The 22,002-nt window shown below is 39.6% G+C and overlaps 1 protein-coding gene across 2 annotated transcripts in view; it reads right to left on the bottom strand.

Moving 5' to 3' along the window:
- VPS41 (VPS41 subunit of HOPS complex) overlaps positions 1-22,002 on the bottom strand; it is a 98,263-nt gene that overhangs the window by 49,836 nt on the left and 26,425 nt on the right. For both annotated transcript variants that reach the window (XM_065665739.1, XM_065665740.1), the window contains exons 5-7: positions 13,937-14,011; positions 7,804-7,866; positions 6,570-6,635 (exon numbers count right to left, since the gene is read on the bottom strand). In XM_065665739.1, the coding sequence (XP_065521811.1) occupies positions 6,570-6,635; positions 7,804-7,866; positions 13,937-14,011 (204 nt within the window). The remainder of the gene's footprint in view (positions 1-6,569; positions 6,636-7,803; positions 7,867-13,936; positions 14,012-22,002) is intronic.

Genomic DNA, 22,002 nt, shown 5'->3' with positions numbered 1-22,002 from the left:
ATTTCTTACAGCAATGACACCTGGAAACTGAATTACTGAACCCAGAACTTTGCTATGTGTTTTGGAACTGCTATCCATCTCTCTCAAAATAAGCAGCCTAATTTATTTCTTAGACTTCCTTTCTGTCTTCACATTGAAATGTTTATTGCACCAGAAAACCATTTAAAACTTCAAGAGAAGGTCCACACATAACAAAAATCCACAGTTTCTGGAAGGGCTCCTCCTACCACCTCCCTCTCTTTTTGGTAGGGGAAAGAATATTTTAGGACTTTACTTCTCATAAATCCCATATTTTGGCAGTCAGCATTCACAGTACTTATATTTCAACAGCAGCCACAAAAATCACTTCCTTTCATTCTCTGCAATACAGTTTATATTTCCCCCTTTATGATTTGCTCTGGTAAATCTTTCTAGTCCTTTGATACAATACAGCAGTGCTTAGAACACACTTCTAGCATCTCTTGCACGTTCCACAACGTAACACAGCTAAAATACAACAAACTTTGACTTTGCACTCCTTCATAGTACACTGCAATCTTCTGATCGTACGCTAATTATTTTGCCACTCTTCTTACATATTTATGCTTGTGCACTGGACCATTAAGGAAAATGACACACTGATGTATAAGACAAGAGGATGGTGAAGGGCACTTTTTGGTTTTAAAAACAAGTGGACGTAATTCTCTTGGATTTGTGAATGCACATCTCTCTATCTTTCACTACCAGGAGATTAACCTCCTCCAAACAGAGCTCAAAACTCTTTCAGAGTGCATCCGCTAAAGCGACTAGACTAGCGCTTGGATTTAATGGAGCCTCTCATGCAATTAGCATTAACACTAATTACATGAATCCCAGTCTTTCAACTATGTACAGGAATTCTCAGTCCTCTGAACAAACGATTTTCCTTGTCCTGTTTTTTGTTTGCCTTAGCGTGAAGATGTGCCTACCTGTGGCATCTGTGCTGGGTTTTGGCGCCTGTATCACCAACCTCCTCCCTTAGCCAGGCAAGATGACAAAAAGCTCTGTAATGCTACTGCCATGGTGACAAGTGATCACTACAGGTATTTATTGTTTTCAGCATAAAACCAACATTTACAGGCACAGACAAGATTAACAAATATCCAGGAGTAATACAGAACAGCAATGCTACACTAAGACTTACTGTTTAATCATGTATCCCTAGGAAAAAATACAGCAACAGTAAAAAATTATCACTTCTGTTTGGAACACCAATGGACTCGATGAGCTCAAACGAGACAGAGAATAATGCAAGCCTCAAGTTTTCAACTGAAGATGAGTTTTCAAAGTACCATCACAAAGCACTGCTGGCTAAGAAGCTGGGGGTGGATGGAGGGAAGGGTAGTATGTGCAGTCAAGGGAAATCAAGCAAGGAGGCAGCAGCAGACAACACCAGCACTGGGACGCAGTGGAAACTGAGATACAAAACAGAAGCTGCTGCTGTAGTTCCTGGATAGAGAAGCTAAACATTTTGAGATGCTGAATACAAACAAATGCCATAGGACTTTCATTAAATTGCACTTTTAATAACTCAACTGCTAGATTCCAGCTGTTGCCTATTCACAAAGGACTACAGAATTAACAACTTGGAAAGCAAGTCCTGCCGCCTTGAAGGAAGAGACACAAGTTCTCACACATTTCACCTGTTTAGATCCTCTTTGCTTGTCACCTCAGGCTATGAAAAGTTTTCGACACAGACATTTGGAAAACACACAACTATAGATTACACACACACAGGACTATGATCCATCCCCTCTTCACACAAACCAAATTTGTGAGCTACAGAGCCAAGGAAAATGCTTTGTTTTCTGCAGTAAAGAAGAAATGCACGCAGAAGTAACGATAAAGAAGAAATAGAAGCCAAGTAATCTGCTTATTAAACAAACAGCACATTACTACACATCAAAGTCTCATCTGTTCAGTAATATGGGATACATCTGGGCATCATACGTTGCAGCAAGCAAATCACAGACCTGTATCACTGTGGCTTGCCTGCTGCTAGTTTTGTTTCGCACTTATGGTAAATTATCCAATGCATGTAAAAAAAAAATGCCACAGTATTTACTCTTTCTTCACTTAAACCAGACCTTGGAGTATTTACTGACTGACATTTTATAGCTTACAAAGCAATCTGCCCTTCTTGTCTGGTACTCTTCTACCCAACATAATGCCAAACAGCTGACTATCTGCTTTCTAAAAATGGACTGTGCTGCAAACAGCATCCTGACAATTTAATAATTTGTCAAAGTAGTCCAACCAGTTATTATGAAGAACATATCATAGGGTTCAGAGGTAAAGGTCATCTACTTACTCACAAAGCAAAGTGCATCTGCTGACACTAAAAAGCAGACAATTAAAAAGAAAGGAAAAAGTCTGAGACATTCCCTGGCAGACTTGACTTTAACACACAGATTCCACCACTCCTAAGAGCAGTTGCAGACCCCAGCAATGCTGTTTCTCTTCCTGCTCGTGCATTCTTTGCAGTTGCTGTCCTTTCTCTGTATATGGCGTCTTTTTACATTGGTGTGTACTGAGATGACAAGGGGGAATGGCTTTAAACTGACAGAGGGGAGATTGAGATTAGACATTAGGAAGCTCTTCCCTGTGAGGGTAGTGAAACACTGGCACAGATTGCCCAGAGAAGCTCTTTGCTAGTTCTATCTATAACCCTGTGGATATAATGGATACTTGGACTTTGCAATAACGTTCACTTAGTTGATGTGCTGGGAAAAAACAGTACTCTAACAGTTAAATGAAGAACACCTTGTTTTCAGCTTTAGCACCCTCATTTAGTTAGGATTTACCCTGTTATTTTTTAAGATTAGACCCTTTTTTACAAGGTAGAAGGTTATGGCCTTCAATAGCATAGAATTTGATTCTTCCCTTGCTTTGAAGTTCTGCTGTCTACTCTGGACAGGAATGCCTTGTTATTTACAATATACGGTATTATTTCAGGGCTACCATCATCTGTCAAGTCATCTCATCAATGGTGCTGTAGTTAATTGCAGAGATAAAGGGGAGAGGAACAGGGAAACACCTCTATTTAGGATGATACCTCTTGCTTCTCACTGTGATTGTGTCAACATTTCCACAGTAGCTGCCTTGTTTCTAGTCACGGATAACATGCATTCAATAAAAAAAACGATGTGAAAGAACCAGCCCAAAACAGAAGTCAATGATATTATCCCAAGCTTAATGAAAGTTCTTTACTTTTAAAAACTAGTGCTGTATCATAGAATGGTTTGTGTTGGAAGAGACCTTAAAGCTCATCCAGTTCCAACCCCCTGCCTTGGGCAGGGACACCTTCCACTAGACCAGGTTGCTCCAAGACCCATTCAACCCGGCCTTGAACACTGCCAGGGATGGGGCAGCCACAGCTTCTCTGGGCACCCTGTGCCAGGGCCTCAGCACCCTCACAGGGAAGAGCTTCTGCCTAAGAGCTCATCTCAATCTCCTTTCTGTCAGTTTAAAACCACTCCCCCTTGTCCTGTCACTACATGCCTTTATAAAAAGTCCCTCTCCAGATTTCTTATAAGCCCCCTTTAGGTGCTGGAAGATTGTTCTCAGGTCTCCCCAGAGCCTTCTCCAGGCTGAAAATTTGTTTAGTAAATAAACTAAATTGTTTAATTATTTCATAATACAATTTAGGGGAAAACTGCTCTTAGAAGACTCTAGTACATACCTAGTTAAGCAACCGTGTAAGCACATGCACAGTAGAGTTAAGCTTCCAACAGTCTGCAATGATTTAAACAGCTACCCCAAGGAGCACTGCTCTTAATTCAGCTTTAGGTCAGGCTGAGCTTCTAAGATGCGGCAAATCGCAGCATCACACAACCATTCACCCAACTTCCAAACACCCACCTGTGTTGAGACCTGAGGAGCTGCACCGCTATCCCTGAAGCACGTCACTTAGCCTTTTTCCCCCCTCTATCTCTACATTATCTTTTTAAAGACTTTTCTACACCTTGAACATGTGCAAAACGCTCTGCAGAGGGTCGTTAAACTGGAAAGTGTATTGTTGAGACATTTTATATTGGTATGAAGAACTGTTTCTCAAAAAACTGGGGAAGTGGTAATTGACAGCTACAGTCCCCCCCATTCAGTCATTAAGAATCCTATTGAAACAGATTCATGGCTGTAAAATTAATAAATTTAAGCATATCTTAAAGTGGGTTTTTTTGAGATGAGACAAACCAGAATGTTAAGGTCAGGAGGCAAGTTCTTGCTTCATGTGTGCATGTGTGTGTACTTTGGCTTCTTCATTTTGTTCCACTGTAAACCAAAATCAGCATGAAATTAAAGAAATAAAGAACATTTTTGCAAGGGCATGTAGTGACAGGACAAGGGGGGGGGGGGGTGTCCCTTTCAACCCAAATCATTCTATGTGATTCTATGAACATCTCCTCATGTTCTGAGATGACAATGTTCATAATACAACTAGAGGCGTTTGAGGAAACGACCACATTTCTTTCTTGGTTCTTTTATTTCCTCAAGTAATTTTTACAAATAATTAAAAAAACCCACAAACTCCAACATTTAAGATGCTAATTTACATTATGTCACCACCTCCCAGAATAATTAGAAACAAAGACAGACCCTAAAACCCTTTGATGAGGAGTTTACACACTTCACACTCTGTTTTTGAATGCAGCTCAGACAAGGAGCATAGCATGAAGGCTTTAAGCCAAATTCTTCTCTTAAGCTTCAACCAAACTGAGGCTAGGCTACCTCTATCCTTACTGCTGTCCTATCTTGGCGCAGGTGGCGAAGCACGCAGCATGCCTCCCATCCCTGCCTGCTATTGACTATGAAGTCGGTGTGTCACTGCAAAGACCTCAGGAGCCACAGGAGGTCCCATTCCCCTTCCTGAAGCTGCTCACCCAACTACATAAACTCCAGACACAGGGAGAGATGCAAGATCACAGCCTGAGGTGGTATGCTTCAGCCTTCGCTTTTGCAGACCAACTCCCTGTTGCCTGCTGCCCCCATACAGCTCTTGGGCTTCACACTTAAGGAGAGATGCAAATAAAAAGCAGGGATGTTTTTTTAAGGCCTTTGTCTTTCCAGAAAGGAAAAAAAATCTTTGATCAGTAAGCAGGTGAAATTTAACTTTCTGAATTTTCACAGAGCATTTTGCTGTTGCCTTCATACAAGCACATACGCTCCTTCTGGAGGAAAGGAGAAAAAGGGGAACGGTTTCTACCACAAGGCTAAGAGCTTTTATTTGTTGGGTTTATGTATCAATAAAACCTAATTACAAGTGTCAAGGGACATTCATTTCAATGCTAAATACCTCATGTTAAGATGTCAATTAAAGTTTTCCTGAAAAGAAAGTTCCTCAGCAAAAAAATGAATGCATTAAGACCGGGTATACCATTCCCCAGAGGACAGAATATAAAACAACCTGTCAAGTAATCAAAGATAACCAAAGAGAATATGTTAACTCCCTGATGTTTTTTTCTGTTCGGCATCAGGTGAATGTAAGCTCTTTTACCACCTGACGGAGCCCTGTTCTATTAATTCCCTGTTTCTCTCTTTCCATACCCTTTTATCAGCACTAAAAAGCTTCACAAACTGGTGGCTGACAAAGACATACACTGACTGTGCATTATTCTAAGGACAACACCAACTCTGACCAGCCAGAAAAAGCTGTCAAGCACACATGCTACTTAAAAGCAAAATAAAAACACTGCTATGCTTTGAAACATACTGAACTGTTAATGAAAACGAAGTTGTATTCAGCACTAGAAGTCTATATTTCTTACACACTGGTAAGGGAGAGCCACGGCATTCGGTTTGATGCATCTGTAAGTGAGGATTGTTCATCCTTAATTCATAAGAGGAGGCAACAGGAAAATTCAAGAAAGAGTTCCAACTCAAACTTCATATTTTGAGTGAAAAGATACGATGGCGTACAAGATACTTTTAGGACTTGGGAACAGCTGGAGTCCGGAAATCAGACTTGTACCTTACGCCAATAAGACACTTCACGCACATTTAAAGTAACAACTACCCCAAGTTGAAGACATTAATTGGACAGATGCAAGCACGTAAAAAAGTGGGAGCTATAGTCTAACAAGAGCTGCCCTGAATTACTTCATATACAAACAAATGAAAAACCCACACCATGAACTAGAAATGATGAAGATACCTGAGGCTGTTTACTTAAAGAAAAAAAAATCATAGGTAAAGCAACAGAAAATCCCAAATACCAAGACCAACCTGCATTGGAAAAGACCAATATAAGGTCTAACTTCTGCTCCCACTTCAATAAATTGAAATGAATGGAGAAAGCCTGGACAATGTAAGCAGTATTTCTTCTCTAAAGCTCAATTTGCTGCAATAATATGTTTTTAACCTAAAAAGTGCATTTCCCCACCCTCCCATCCCCCCAGAATTAGTCTTAATTAAGCAAGAATGTTTTGGAATACAGTGTATAAAGAGAAGCAAAAAACTGAATTCTTTCCTCTAGGTGTTACAAATCACACACACAACTTCCTGAGCTATTTTTAAAAGCTGTTTAAAGATAGCCTAAGTTCATGGCTGCTTACCTTTTTCCCTCCTGTTACAAACTGCTTGAAGTGGGATCGCACAAAATGAGGATGAACAGCAACAATCTGAGGGGGAGGAGGGAGAAGAACAAAAAAAGAAAGAAGAGGATTGTGGCTTAAATAAGAGTTTACAGGGAGCACCAAATCACTTTTTCAACTAAATAAACCTTTGGCAAGTATCAAGTATTACATCTGAGTTCTTGCTCTGAAATAGTGCCTAGCTGTTTCAGACATCTCTGGTTGTTTTTCCTAGAAAAGAAGAAAATTCTCTGTATTATATGGCATGTGACAAGTCACACACCTGACACTGAGGGCCACGTTATACCAAATAACTACTTTTTTTTTTGCACAGCAGGTAGCAGAATTAGGACTGTGCAGCAAACGACAGCTGCGAGCAAGGGTTACCCCGATTATGTCTCGTTGCAGGCCTGCCCAGAGGGCACACACACCTCAGCCCCGTGGCAGGACAATCTCTGTAGCATAAGCAGAACTTAAACAGCCTCTTTGCCTTCTGTGTTATGTGTCAAGAGTGGGAGATCCAAATGCAAGAGCAGTAACGCCCTAGGAAGCGAGTCACACTGCATGTGTGTGAAAACTTATGGACCTCATTCCTTTCTTCCCCCTCCAAGAGCAGCTGCACCATGGAAGACCCCAAGCAGCAAAATGCAATCATTTACCCACGCCACTTTTAATCCTGCAAGAAACATTTCTAATTTAAAAAAGCTATATCTTCCCATATACCTACTAGAAAGTTCTTTTTCAACATCTAGGCAGCCACATCTCTCTCGAGCAGGGTGTAACTGAAGTTTTCCCTTCGGACAGGGTACATCAGCTTCACCACCCATCCCCTTATCCCAAGGCGAGTTTAACAGGTATGAATTGCTTGCCAAATTATGGACCTCCCAGTTAGCAGAACCCTCCGAATTTCTACCACAGAGGTACAAAGAAATAAATATGTTGAGGCAGGTAACAGCTGAAACAGGATACTTTAACTTTGCCTTTTGTATTGGAAAAACTCAATCATACCTTTTACAAAACCAAGATTGGCTTTCTTCCTGCCTAACCAGATCAAAAGCTTCAAAAGCTTTTATATTGAGATAGAGAACTATTTCCCAGTGACTTGAATAACATTACAAGGAAGCGGTATTCCTCTCTCTCATTTAGATTCAATGTGACCTTTCTGTTATTAAAGATGACAACAACACAATTACTAAAGATTAAAACAAGCACTTACTTTAATAGGACAGTCAAACGTCTCATGAAACTCTTCCGCTGAATACAGTCCAAACACCTGCACCTAAGGAAGTATAAAAAAAGCCAAAAATCGTTACCTAATAACCACCTGACAATTAAAGGCGTCTGTAAATCAGAAACTAGAAGATTAATTTGAATGCTTAAAGTTACATCTTTTTTCCCTAAAGAAAAAAAAAAAAAAGGTCATATTTCACAATTCGGAGTTAAATTGAGACATTCTGGGCTTCTGTTATGGCCCATCTCTGACTATTTGCAGCAGTGCAAAAGTATTTATTTGAATCTTTTTCTCTTCTTCTTTTTGCTGCAAAGACAGCAAAACCTACAAGTTCCTTTTGCTTTAGGCTGATCAAATCTGTTTAACAGATACTGATCTAAGTAAGGTAAGAGCAACATAATAACATTCAGGAGAAGATAAATTAAAAACTTCCTTTCTGAGAAAAAACTGTAGGGTTTTTTTCCGCTTCAAGCAATACAGGCTTTACATAAGAAAAAAGAAACTTGTGACAATAAAGCAAAACCAGCCTGACAACCAAGCCCTGTAATGTTTCTCGGCATTCTTTCCTCTGCCCAAGTGTATTCAGTGCTATTTTGTTCCATGACCATTGGAAATGTCTTTCTCTGAAGATTCCTCCCTTCCCATCTATGCTGATGTCCCAATACATTTAATAGTCAGAACATAAGTTGTAACCATGGGCCATCAGAATATCTACCAGGATTAATCCATCTGAAGAAGGCCCAACATTTAAAACCAAAACCAAAATGAGCAAATGTCGTGGTTTAAACCCAATCACAAAGCTCGTCCACTCACTCCCCCCCTTCTTGCCCTCCCCCTGCTCCTGGAGGGACGGAGAGGAGAATCAAAAAGAACGCAACTCCCACGGGTTGAGATAAGAACAGTTCAGTAACTAAGGTATAACACAAATCACTACTGCTACAACCAATAATAGTAATGATAAAGGAAATAACAAGAGGAAAGAATACAACACCTCAACACCAGCCGACCAATAACTCGCCCCAAGCCCCCCGGCCGAGCACCGACCAATACCTCCTCCAACCCTGCAGTCCCAGCCCTTCCGGGTAACTCCCAGTTACATCCCGGGCATGACGCGCTGCGGTATGGAATACCTCTTTGGTCAGTTTGGGTCAGGTGTCCTGTCTCTGCTTCCTCCCAGCCTCCCCTCCTCCCTGGCAGAGCATGAGGCTCAGAAAGTCCTTGGCCAGACCAAACATGTGAGCAGCAACTAAAAACATAGGCATTACCAACACTGTTCCCAGGCCAAAAATTGAAAACACAGAACTGCACTAGCTACTAAGAAGGAGAAAAATAACTGCTACTGCTGAACCCAGGACAGCAAACAAAACCCCAAGTATGTTTCTACTCTCAAGAGAATTCCACAATTTTAAATGTTTTCTTCCCTTATAGAACAGGCACAAAAGTATCAAGTGTTAAGCAATATTATTGAGACTTTTGATACTCTTGACTATGGAATAGGCTTTCTCAAGCTTTAAATACAAGCTTCTTTATCCAATAGGCAACATTCTTACTGCCAGTTTTCAGATGAGTCAGTTGACAACTGAGTTCCTGCAAAACTTAGGGAGTAAAATAGGGCTGAAGACCTATGGCCAGGAATTAGTGGCTGATTTACTAATTATGATTTCCACGAAGAATAACAACTGGTTTGCCATTTGATTGTGATTTTAGAGGTTTCCACAGGTTGCCAGAAGCTGTTGGAAGTGGGAGAAGGGAGGAAAAAAAAAGAGCATCCCATGGAGCGATTGGTGGAAAACTTGATAGCAAATGCACTCTAAAGGGTTCTCAGGGTTACTCAGTCATCCTTACTTTCTGGAAAAGATAACCCCTTCAGTAACTCTGCTCTGCATGTTCAACAGCTTGGATTCTAAGATCCAAGAGATCTTTTAACTTTACTTCTTTCTCTTTCCACATTCCCTTCATGATACTTTTGGGACGAAGGGAAGGGGGAGAACTAAAAAATAAGAGTAACAAAAAACACCCACAGAAACCACTAGACGAAGATCTGCAAAACAAAGTCATTAAATACAACTAATAGGCCTCAAAAAGCGAGGTTTAATAGCTCTAAAAATATCTGTTCAGAGGACAAGGACCCCCAAACTTCCCGCAGACAGTGAAGGAGACAGTAAAAATACTAGACTTTAGGTAAACTACAAGAGGAACTAAGCCATCAGTGAGGAACTAAGCCATCCTCAGAGTGGCTCAAAGTTCAACCATCTCAGCAGAGTTAAAAACATCTCAAACCACCTCATCTCCCTTTCAAGCTTGTCTCCTGGATACATCTCCTAAGCAGCATTATCAGCTCTGCCCATTACTCATTAGCGAATATACTGCTTCTAACAACACGCTTTAAAAGTACTGCTGCATGCACTGTGTAGGGCTGAGCTACTGCTCCAAAGGATTAGAAAATCAATATTTGGAAACAGTGAGATGTATCGCAAAGCTGTGATTATGTAAAGCCAACCAAAGGCTTGTATTTGAGTTGTGCCTGGCTGCAAGCCTAGAAAACCTTCGGGCTGATGTGTAGAGGATTTTGTTTTCTGGGTTTTTGTTTTCATCAGTTGGCACAGCACATCCAATGCAACAGACCAAACAAAATAAGAAACAGAGGAAAGAGCAAATAAGATAGAGAGATAAAGAAAAAGTAGGAAGAAAAAAGAAGAGGCATGGAAATAAGGTTAAAACACAACACTGAAAATTCCAGGGAAGCAGAATCCTCAAAAATGACAAAACACCTCTCCCAAATTAGAACTCGTTAACAAAAATTAACACAAGCAACGGCGCCTTCAACATTTTCATAATAGTGCATCAAACATGGCAATGATACTCCTTTCAGAGCATGAAAACAAAATGGAGCCAGTTAACTAAGGAGGAAAAAACAACTCAGCATAAAATACATGTTATCATATCTACTCTAGGGACACCATATAACAGTTTATTACTTCTTAATGTCTTTTATTCTTCAGAGAGAAAGTGATTCTTTTGATATTACAAACCCATATTGGATTTATCTATTTCTACTTTCTATGCCCACTCAGATCGTGATGGTTTTGGGTAGCTGGAAACAGGATTTCACAGTGAGAGTCCACTATATTTTGCCAGTCTCATTTTAAATATCCAGAACCCACCACTGCAGTGCATCCAGACTTAGCTGTTTCTTTGCTTCCACATGTGGAAGAAGCAGCTAACTGTCAGTGACCAAAAGCCAGGAAAAGGGTGCAAATTATATCACTGTTACAAAATCGCATAAGAGCATTAGCAAAACTGGGAGTCAGATCCAGGTTTTTCAAGACACCATACAAATAGTCAAAAAACTAGCCTGAAACACCCTCCACAACTCTCAAGCTGCAAGCCTGCTTCCCTTTCTATTCATTCCAGCACCAGCATTCTCCTTTTATACCTTAATGTTTCAACACACCCAGCCATTTTTCCCAGCAAGCGGCCAGACTAGAGTATTGGCTGTGGTTTTGATTTCTGTTCCTTTCCATGCCAGTGGTGACCAACTGCAGAAGAGTTCATTGGCAAGGAAGATTTTCAAAGAGCCAAATGTGCAGTGCAGAGAAGCTGCAAGTGGCTTTTCTGGCCAACAAAGCACTTGTTGGCCACGTATGACACACAGGTGCCAGGTCTTGACGTTAGGTCTGGATGCTGCCCAACAAGAGCGTTAAGAAGAGGCTTAGAGAATTGCACTGTGCTGCTCTGCTACCCTCCCAGTCTCAAAACTAGTTTGAGAGTAGGAAAGGAAAGAAAAAAGTAGTAAAACAAAATACATCAGACTGCAGTACAGAGGTGAGGAGGGTGTTCTCATCATAAGGCCTCCCTTCAAGCAGACAAACAGTTCCATCTCCCTCACAGGGGATCCACTCTGATAGGGGAAAATGCACTCCCTGCCTATTGCAAAAATCTTTCACAGTGGTCTAGAGGATGTAATTTCATTAATTGGTAGAAAATACTTGCATCAACCCAAATGGCTCAAAAGTTACACGTCCTTGCTTTTTGGTTGTTTAAAACCAATTTAAGAAATCCAACCTGTTGCGCTTTTTCCTTATTTCTTTCTTTAAAAAAAAAGGATTTCAATATTTTTCCATATTTATCTGAGTTAATGACTATCTGACAACCACTTGTACAAGTGTTTAAACTCTTACACTTGTACCACTGTAAGGAAAGACTGTAAAGTGACACATTTGTTATGATCCAGACCTTAAAAGTGCTACATTATCTGGCCAGGAATTTCTGCCATTTTCTTGCACAGCAGCACAACATACAATATGTTTTTTCACCCTTTTTAGGGATGGATTCTTTCATAGAAACATACTTTTGGGTCAAGTGGGAAGTCTAACTTCTAAAACATACAGATCTGTCAAATCTCCAAATGGGCTTTTCAGAGTAGAATACGGTGAAGCATGAATGCCCCTGGACTATATGAACACAAATATGATGAATATCATACTTGCAATACTCCAGCCCTGTGTCAAAACCATTACTAGAATTAGCCCTGGCTTGGGAACCATAGTTTACAGTGCCTTGTATAGCATGTAATGTCACATACTGGATCTACATTAGTGATTTCACTCAGTGAAGACAGAATCACTATTTAAAGTATTGGAGTCTTTTCAAATGCAGCCACACCAGAGTAGGGATTATGGAATTTTTTTAATGTTTCTGAAATAATATATTTTTAATATGTATTTAATATATGTAAAAATGTGCCTGATAATCACTGCCACATACATGTTTCAAGTCAGTAACCCCCAGTCACATTTGAGGGGCCCTTTACAGCAAATGCTTGCTTCTCCCAGCATTTGAAACACCCAAACCAACAATGCTAGCTCAACATTTTTATTACCTTGCACAATTACTGACCCTTCCCTTATCTTGCTCAAACAATTAGGACACTCTTGCTGTGTTTCTCACAGGCTGTAAAATTCTACAACCCACTTTGATAGGCACTAGTATCCCAATTACTGTGTCAAGATACTGACATCAAGATATCTCAGAGAAACAAAAGGCTTGGATACATAAACTGGCTGCCTGCCTGTTGAGGAAAAAAAACCCACCTATTTGGAAGGAAAAAACCCAAGCACATACAGTCTAAAGGGGTTGTTTCCCCATTTTGCCTACTTTAAAATGCTATATTGTTTTTAATTTATAGAACTTCAGCTGTACGGGATGCATGCATTAGGATCACCAACATTCCTCCTTCCCCCAAGTCTACTCTGTAAGAAATGTTCTCCTCAGTAAGTCAGGTGGATACAGAGAAATGATTTAAATGATATTTTATGCACTGCATTTGTATATGAGCATTATATTTAAAAAGAAGCTTAAATACACCCCATGCATTAGAATTTTATCATTACAAACCAACATTAGAAAAGGCTGCCATTGACTTTAAAACAAAAAAGACATTCTTATAAGTGGAAAATCAATCACCAAAACCACTAAATGTCACAGCTCAACATTCCAGAGAAGCACTGATAATTGTTAGTTATACACTGCACAAATGATATATGTCCTCAGTCAAGGAAGTAGGTGCCAGTTTTTTAGGAAACTGTACGTATATTGATTTTACATTTATTTAATGTGGCTGTTGTAAGACACTTTATTCTTCTGATAAACTATGATTGCTTATCAAAAGATTCTATAATTCAAGAGAAACATTCATAACGTGTGTGAAAATGAAAACCACCAGCCCACAGAAATCATGCCCACAAAATCCAATTTTGTGGATTTATAGCAGAAAGGCATTAAACTACTGTCTTGCAGGAACAGCAGAGTAGTCACTGAAGTATAACTGGCACAGCAGTAATGATTAAGGTGACATGTCCTCCTGCCACAGTTGTTAATCAGCTTAATACCAGTTACATTATTGACATACTTGTAATTACTTTTCCTACGGCACATTTGTGCAAAATATATTTGACTTTAATTTTGAGTATTCAGAGGTGAGCTCAGTTCTCAAAATGGATGGTGAAAGTGCTTGTGTTAAATGTAGGAATTAACTCCAGAGGTATCACAATTATCTCAAGTGTAATACTGAGGACTACATGCTACCTTATTAACGGTATGAACCAGTTTGTCGTACCTTGCCATCTTCTGAGCAAACACCCATGTGTTCTCCACTTTCATCCAGGCTGATCTGATTTATCTTCACTGGGCTCTAGGGAAAGAAAAGAAAAGAACTACTAAAGATCATTAAAGTTATATCACCAATCATGTTTTAACTCTGCCCCCTTCCTGAGAGTTGTGTCTTGTGTAATGTTTAGTTGCATGAATCAAAATCCCCCACAGAATAGATGTTTATATGACAATGCCAACAGACAGCCTTCTTTCCAGCCCTTTGCCTAACCCAGAAAGTTGGTATTTTTGCAGTTAAATGCCTCAGTGTTCTGGAGCTCTCATGAAGTGAATGGCTCCCAGAGCCTGAGCATCTGTGCCTGTGCACCACAGCTGTTCACAGACCCTCTCCTGCTATCGAAAGTCAGCATAAAACATGCTGACCATGACAATGCCCCTCAAAATTCTTCTGGTTTGGTCTGACGGCTATACTGGTAACTATTTCTTCCTTTAAATCCCTTCTGCTTCTTTCAGTGTTGCCTCCAATAGTGTTTTCAGAAGCAAAGATTAGGAAGTATTGAAGTACAACATAGGTGTATTCATTCTCAGACAAATGCTGAGAAAATCCTGAAAACTGCCCAGATTTAATGAATTTTCCTTTCCCTATCCAGATATACATTTGGTTCTACTCACAATGCTATACGCATCTGCTACTGCTTACTGTAGTTTAAATATCTATCCTTACCTTAAGTACTAAGGATTACCTTACAACATCATTTGGGTAATACGATGGGTGTCCTCTTGCATACAAACCCCATTCAATTATATTCAAGTACCAAGAACCTTCTTATATACCATGATCCTGATTTCACATTCTGGAACAAATACCATTTCAAGCATCATTGAAGGATCTTCGCCCACGTGAGTCTCTCCTACATTTAAGTACAACTTTTCTTTCTCTCATGAAATTTTGATTGAACCACGAAACAGATCGCTTCTGTGCTTCTGAGCATGACAAAAGAGAAAGCCACCACGTATTTGTGTGAAAAGAAAGTGTCACTGGAACAGTGCTGAAGTCATGGGATCACATTAGATGTTACACAATCGTGTCTAAAGTATCATAGCTTCCTATATATGCTATCGCAGGGGAAGTTTAAACTGGATATAAGGAGGAAATTCTTTCCTGTTAGGGTGGTGAGACACTGGAATCGGTTGCCCAGGGAGGTTGTGAGTGCTCCATCCCTGGCAGTGTTCAAGGCCAGGTTGGATGAAGCCTTGTGTGGGATGGTTTAGTGTGAGGTGTCCCTGCCCATGGCAGGGGGGTTGGAACTAGATGATCTTGAGGTCCTTTCCAACCCTAACTATTCTATGATTCTATCATAAAATGTTATATTAAAAACACACTGTCCAGATGGACTATCTACTCGAGATAAACTGAGGTCTTCTCAAAGCCTTTGGAAAGCTTTTCCCCACAATCTTTCACACACAAAAATAATCCATCTCAGGGAAATGAAGCTTTCTTCTCTTCCACCTTGAAGAGGATGCATGTCCAAATCATATTTCATTTTCCAGAGATTCTTTCTAATCAAAGCAAAACAACTAAGCCTGCACAGAAACACTCGCCTGTTGAGTTGGGAAAAGGATGCTTCCAGCCAGTGCTTTCCCACTTCCTTTTGTGCAGGAGACACCACTCTTGGTCTCACTTTGTGTTATCACTAAATGCTACCTGGAAATGCCACAATTACTGCCTGTCACAAAGTGGTCTTTTACCAAAAAGCATTAAAAATAAAAACATTAAGAATTACAACAGCAATCTTGGGACAAAGTTCATTAAGAACATATAATCCATGCAAAAATTACTCAATTAAGAGATTATCTAATCTTAAAACCCCACACCATAAAACCATAGGCAGCTGCATATAAGATGATAAGGAAATTATGAATAATTATTTAATTAGCACTACATTGGGTCATCTTTTCTTAACCTAATGAGAACGCCTAGCTTTAGGCAAACAAGTGAAAACACACAACTTCTTTGTGGTCACAACCACACTTCCAGTACTGCATCAATGACAGTAACACACAAAGTATTTCTAAAGCAACATAATTCAAATCTGGCAATAAGGAGGACCCTGTTAGTTAGGAAGGGAAATAAAACCAGAACGGTTAACCTGGAAACAGCTTCAGAATTTCCTATAGTGCGGAAGTTCAGGCAAAGAGGGAAGAAACACCTTCAGCTGAATTTCCATTAGCTGCAGTTTTCTTTCTGATGGAGACATGTTTGGAATTCTGGACAACATAAGTAAGTTTGACTGTTCAAAATCAATAAAGTCAAGCTGACACTATAGAACAAAAAAATGTTACCTTAATGGAAGAAAGAAAAGTTGAGGGAGAGGGAGAAAAAGCTAGAAGGCACCTTGCACAAAGATCTAAATGCAGGCTTTTGCAAACTCCTGAATTTAAAGGAAAGGAAAATCAAGTACCTCCAAGCAAAAGTACCTCATGTGATAATCAATTACCTAATGTAAAATGCTTGAAATAAAGGCACTCAGTATGGATTATGTCAGCTCTTCAATTAGAAGTAAATTCACGGCCACTCAGAAAGCTTCTTTTAATTGTGTTCTTTGTGGCAACTCCTCCTCCCTTGACACTCATCATCAACCCACCTTATGCTATCAGTCCCCCAGTGGTGAACCTGAGAAATCAATCTGCTAATGTATAATTTGTAAAGCTCCTCTGACTAACAAATGGATAATTGATTCTTTCACAAATGCTGCATCCCAGTGGATATGAAATGGATGAACAAGAAACACAAGACTGGATTTCACTTCAAATCTGTGAGAAATGCAATATTTACAAGCTAGGAATCTAAACGTTTTAATAGTTGCCTGTGACTTCATGCCTTTTAGCCACGGTTAGCAGGCAAGCAACATGCACATTAGGAGTGCAAAAAGCAAAGCAGTGTTCAATCATACTTACAGCAAACCTCATTTCACTTCTAGAGGTTCTCATTGCTAATACAACCCCCCTCAAGCAGCGTTTTCACCCACCTTTAAGAAGAATTTTCAGAAACTTTTCTTAAATTAACCCAAACATTTTTATTTGTCTATCTATACACACACCCATATACATACCAAAGAAGAAAAACACCCAGAGGTCTTCCCTGCTACATTAATATCAATCAGGATCTACATAACCAACGTGTCGCTGCTCTCCATACTAATTCAAACTGAGCTTGAATTGTAATTGAAAACAAAATAAAGTGCCTATTTTTCATCTATTCATGTTTCCATCTTCATGGCATTCACATAAACAAGCATGTAAAACTCCAATGTACATCAGTCTGCCAAACCAACCCGCTACTTAAAATGTTACCCTCTGGCGTAAGGACAACCATTTTTATGTCGGTATTATTTGCACCATGGTGGAAGCACTTGAGTACAAAATACTGATGTGTAAACAGAAACTGCTTCAATTAATGCCCTAACTAAGCTAAGATCATCTCAAATACAAGCCTTGCTCTAGGTAGGATGAGGCCTTGAATAGAGCCCCAAAAATTCAGCCCTTCTATCCATAAATTAGACATTCTGTACACATCAGCACCACTGAATCATGAGAAACAGACAATGCCTTTAATACTACTAGGGAAAAAAGGAAACAAACAAATGAAAAACCAGGTGAGTATAAATATTCTCTTTCTCCAAGGGTGCCTTTCCAATCCAAAATGATACCCTTCGCCCACCTAGAAGAAAGCCTAATTTACCTAACTTGTCAAAAAAGGAGTTCTATTTTTCAGAGCCTTTTCATTTTGGGAAGTGATACAAGGTGACAGCAAATAAACCAGACAGTGAGAGAGTCTTCAACTATTTAAAAAGAAGAAGAAAAGAAGGCGTGCAAGAGCTAAGTACAAATGTGTTACATGTTGTTTTCCCCTGTTTTGACCTCAGAACACTGCTGCCCAGAGATGTCTGGCACTGAGGAACTACCTTTAAAAAGAACACACTGAACCTGCGCACTTTCCTTGCCTCAGATGCTGCAGTGCTGCACTGATTTATGAATATTTTGCATATTTGTAGAGTTTTACTAATAAAATAGAGGGAAAAGCAACACAGGAAAGCCAATTCTGATGCTGCACCATGGTTTACCTATAGCAAGGTAAAAGCACATGCACACACAACTGAGAAACATAACCTAGTAACACAAAGGTTTAAACCGAAAAGGCAACTTTAAAAGACACAGGGTAAGTTGTTCAGCACTGCCTGCGACAGAAGCAGTACACTCTGAACTTACAACACTTAATTTTGATTTCATGAAAATTTAATGAATCTTAATGAAAATTTGCATTTGATAAAAATTCACTAATATCCACACCAGAGGTTTTGTTCAACAGTACTGGCAGAGAAATTCAGGTAAGTAAGTGAGGATTCCTGTTCCAGTGCTTTTCCTATAACACTCCTGAATCTGTCATTCTCCAAATGAAAAATGGTAGAATATATTGGTTAGAAGGGAGGGGGCAAAGCTGGAGAGAGTAACAAGGTCTGGGACACAGAACAATAACATTAACTTTTATTTTGCCTGCAGAAAGGCAGACCTTGTCTATAAGAAAGATCTCAAAAGCTTGCCTAAAACTAAGGGAATATGAGGACAAGAAATTTCCCAGATATAGTCTGAGAAAGTGAGAAAGACCGAAAAGCCCACAGTGATTTCAATACATTCCACACCAGCAAATCCCTTAATCTTGTTTGTCAACTACAGGGACTGAGGAAAAAGAAACATGCAAGGGAAAAAAAATTAACAAGGGATCTCCTTAATTCTGCAGTAGTTGCTAGGTAATCAGAACGATTGTCTAGGAACAATGAAACTATTACTGAAAACAAAACTGTATTGGAAGCCTGCACTGCTTCCTAGGACAGTTTAACTGTCAGCCAATTCCTTACAGATCCAAAGTAGAATCTCTTCTTTATTAATACACTGGTGTGTAAGGAGATACCCTCCTGGGAGCTCTGTGCCAAACCAAACAAACTACTTTCATTTCCTCTTCTCCTCAAGTCCCCTTCACCATCCACTGTGTAACTGTAGGGCTTCAAATATGCTATGTCCTAAGCTTGCCTCTGCTCTCAGTGTATTAAAGCCATCTGAGAATATGAAGTAATATTCCCATCACACATCCATGAGGAGGGCTGAGGGCTAAGAAAGGGCTGCAGGCAATGACTACATATGTCTTACTCACAAGGCCCAAAACAGTGGGAGAAGACTATCCCAGGCAATCTGGAGGTTCATCTCACTGATTTCTTCTACTGCTTTCTTCTCAGAATGCTTCCCCAAGCACAATGAAGTTCAAGAATTCATCACTGAGCATTAACTTTCCACACAGGCTACTGAATTATAAATTGGGCTTTGAAGAACAATTCAGAAAACATTCCTAAATCCCTGAGGAAGAAACTTACTGGGGCGCTTTCACAGCTTGTTTCTAACAGAATACCACCACCATCATTAATGTATTTAACAGGAGTTTGTAGAATTCTACCCCCTGAAGTAGAAAGCATGAGATTTTTTTCTCCATTTCTTGATAAGCCACATTTCAGAGACATGACTGATGAGAAAGGCCAACCAGGTCATACAGTGCAAGGTACTGTCAGGACAGGTTTTCTTTTTAAAGATTATTTTATTGGTGTTTTGACCAAACAACTTTTAAAGAAGCAACGTCTCTTGAGTATTCTTCTCAGGGGTCAGGCATTGCTGGCCTAACATCATTTCCAGGAAGGCTGTTCACAACAGCCATGATGCTCATCCTCATCCCTGACCTAAGACAGGACAGAGGACATGACCACATGGAACCTAGCATCTCTGCTTCTCCATACATTCCATTTCATAGCCATTATTTTCTCCACAACCGCATAGTTTTCTTCCTTCCATCAGCTCCTGCAATGAAAAACTGCACTAAGTACTTTTTTCCAGTTATTTTAGCCTGTCAACCACTCCACTACAGACAATGTTTCCAATCTGATAGCTACTGACATCAGTGAAAAACATCTCTCACCCATGGAATCAGATAGAAGCAGAAATACTGTAAGGGAATGAATTCCCCTTCCTGACTAAAAATGACGTAACTAGTCACATCCCTGGCATAAATACTACACTGGGTGATCAATGCTGAAGTTCAAACAACAGCTAGATCACCATTTTCCATGCAAACATGTGGTTATCAACCGTGGTATAGACTGGCACAAGTCAGAGCTATACGCAATAATGCACACATTTTCTCCTTACTGGAAGCACTGTATTCTCTTTGGACACCAACTCTGGAAGTTCTTTTATTTGTAATTTTATCATCTGGGAAAGTCGCACAAACCCACCAGAGATGCTCAACTATGGTCAGTGTTTGGTGTTTGACTCCTAACAAGATGCTAAAGACATGCAAATCAAAAATAATTGGGGGGGAAGGAGGAGAGTACTCTCATATGTAGAAACTATGGATCACTAAGTGCATGGTAACTTAGTGTCAGTGGCATATTGCATGCCATATCCTCACTGTGACAGTAAGATAGGGAAAGCTAAACCTGCGGATGAATTAATCCTATGCATCTTCCTCGATGCACTTACATACAAAGAGGTTCTATTTCAATGCCAGTGAAGTGTAGACATGATTGCTTATTAAAAAACTTTATTTCAAGTAGATTAAAAAAGCAGAGATTCATTCATTCCTTCATCTTCACAGCTGCTATCTTCAAAACTGCCAAGACCTGCAGCGACTACAAACTTCAAGGAGCAACCAGTTTAGGGTTAACAGTGGTGAAACTTCCACCACCAAAATAAAGATTTCTGAAACTTCTTATACTTAATTACAGTGGAGATGGCCAGCTTGGAAGTAGTTACTTTTGTCAGCAGCCACTCTGAGGGTATTAACACCTAAACCTGGTCAAATCTGGACTGTCCACTTTTAGCATCAGAAATGCAATAAACAACTGCTATACACACTGTCATGTCTTTTAAAACAAACAAGTCTCATACTTCAGAAAGGAATCTTTATCAGCTCTACAAAGTTCATTATCAATAATATCTTAACCCCACTGGAAAAACACTTAGTTTTGCCTTCATGTTTCGTTCATCATATTATGCCCCTGTTATGTCATTCTGTGTTTTTAATAGTGCTGCTTTTATATTGTTAATGGAAACAAAGGGCTGTAGCTCTATCATTAATGTCAACTTGTATAAAAAACACTGTCCTCCAGAACTCTGTTCCTTTGGACTTTCTAACTAGGAAAACATTTTCTAATGCAAATAATATTTTATTAATGCCAGAATGCTGAATAATTCTGACAGGCAAACTGCTATTATTTTGTCCATGTAAGTGCCTGCCTTCCTTATTGAGGAAAATGCCATCTAGGTACATAATATCCCATTTGAAAGGAAAACAACTCTAGGAATCAGCAGTATACTAGTTTCTTAGGAATTAAACCTTTCCAAATCCTCCCTGTGCTTTTAAAGGTTGCTAGGGTTTAGAAAATGCACGTCTTTGTTATCAGTCTTTTATGAAGAAACTTCATCAGGGCTACCTGAAATCAGTTGCTTTGTTGCTCCTAATAAAAAATCTAGAGTAACTTGGCCCAGTGGTCCAACTATGTGTCAGCAAAGAGCATTTACGGGGCATATGAGACTGGTGTGGCACAAGATGCTTCTGAGATGACTGACAAATCACTGAACATATGCCTAGTACCAGTCAACATCACCTGGTCAAACCAGAAATTTCCCAGTAGGGCAGGGACAGAGAATCTGTTCTTGAGAATGGCTCTTTGAATATCAACAAGCAGTAAAAGACAAAACAACCTAACAGCATCTAGTCTTTCTTATCAGGGACTAAGCTCTGGCAGGCACAGAAACATATGTTCCTTATTTAATAGTTGTTTGAAATTTGTTGGGAGTTTTTTCAGGCTCTCTTTAAAGTGTCGATTACACTCCAGAAAAGTAATCTTTTGCTTAAGTCAGAGATGAAAAGAATATTGTTGTGCATGGTTGGTTTGTATGCCTTTGAAATTAGAAACTGTCTGTCTGTGCTTTTCTTCAAAACAAATAAATTTTGTTGCTTAATACTCT

This window comes from Lathamus discolor, chromosome 2 (genome assembly GCF_037157495.1).
Source record: "Lathamus discolor isolate bLatDis1 chromosome 2, bLatDis1.hap1, whole genome shotgun sequence".
Lineage (NCBI taxonomy): Eukaryota > Metazoa > Chordata > Aves > Psittaciformes > Psittacidae > Lathamus > Lathamus discolor.
Note: the sequence above shows the minus strand (reverse complement) of the source record. Positions and strands in the feature narration are given on the sequence as shown.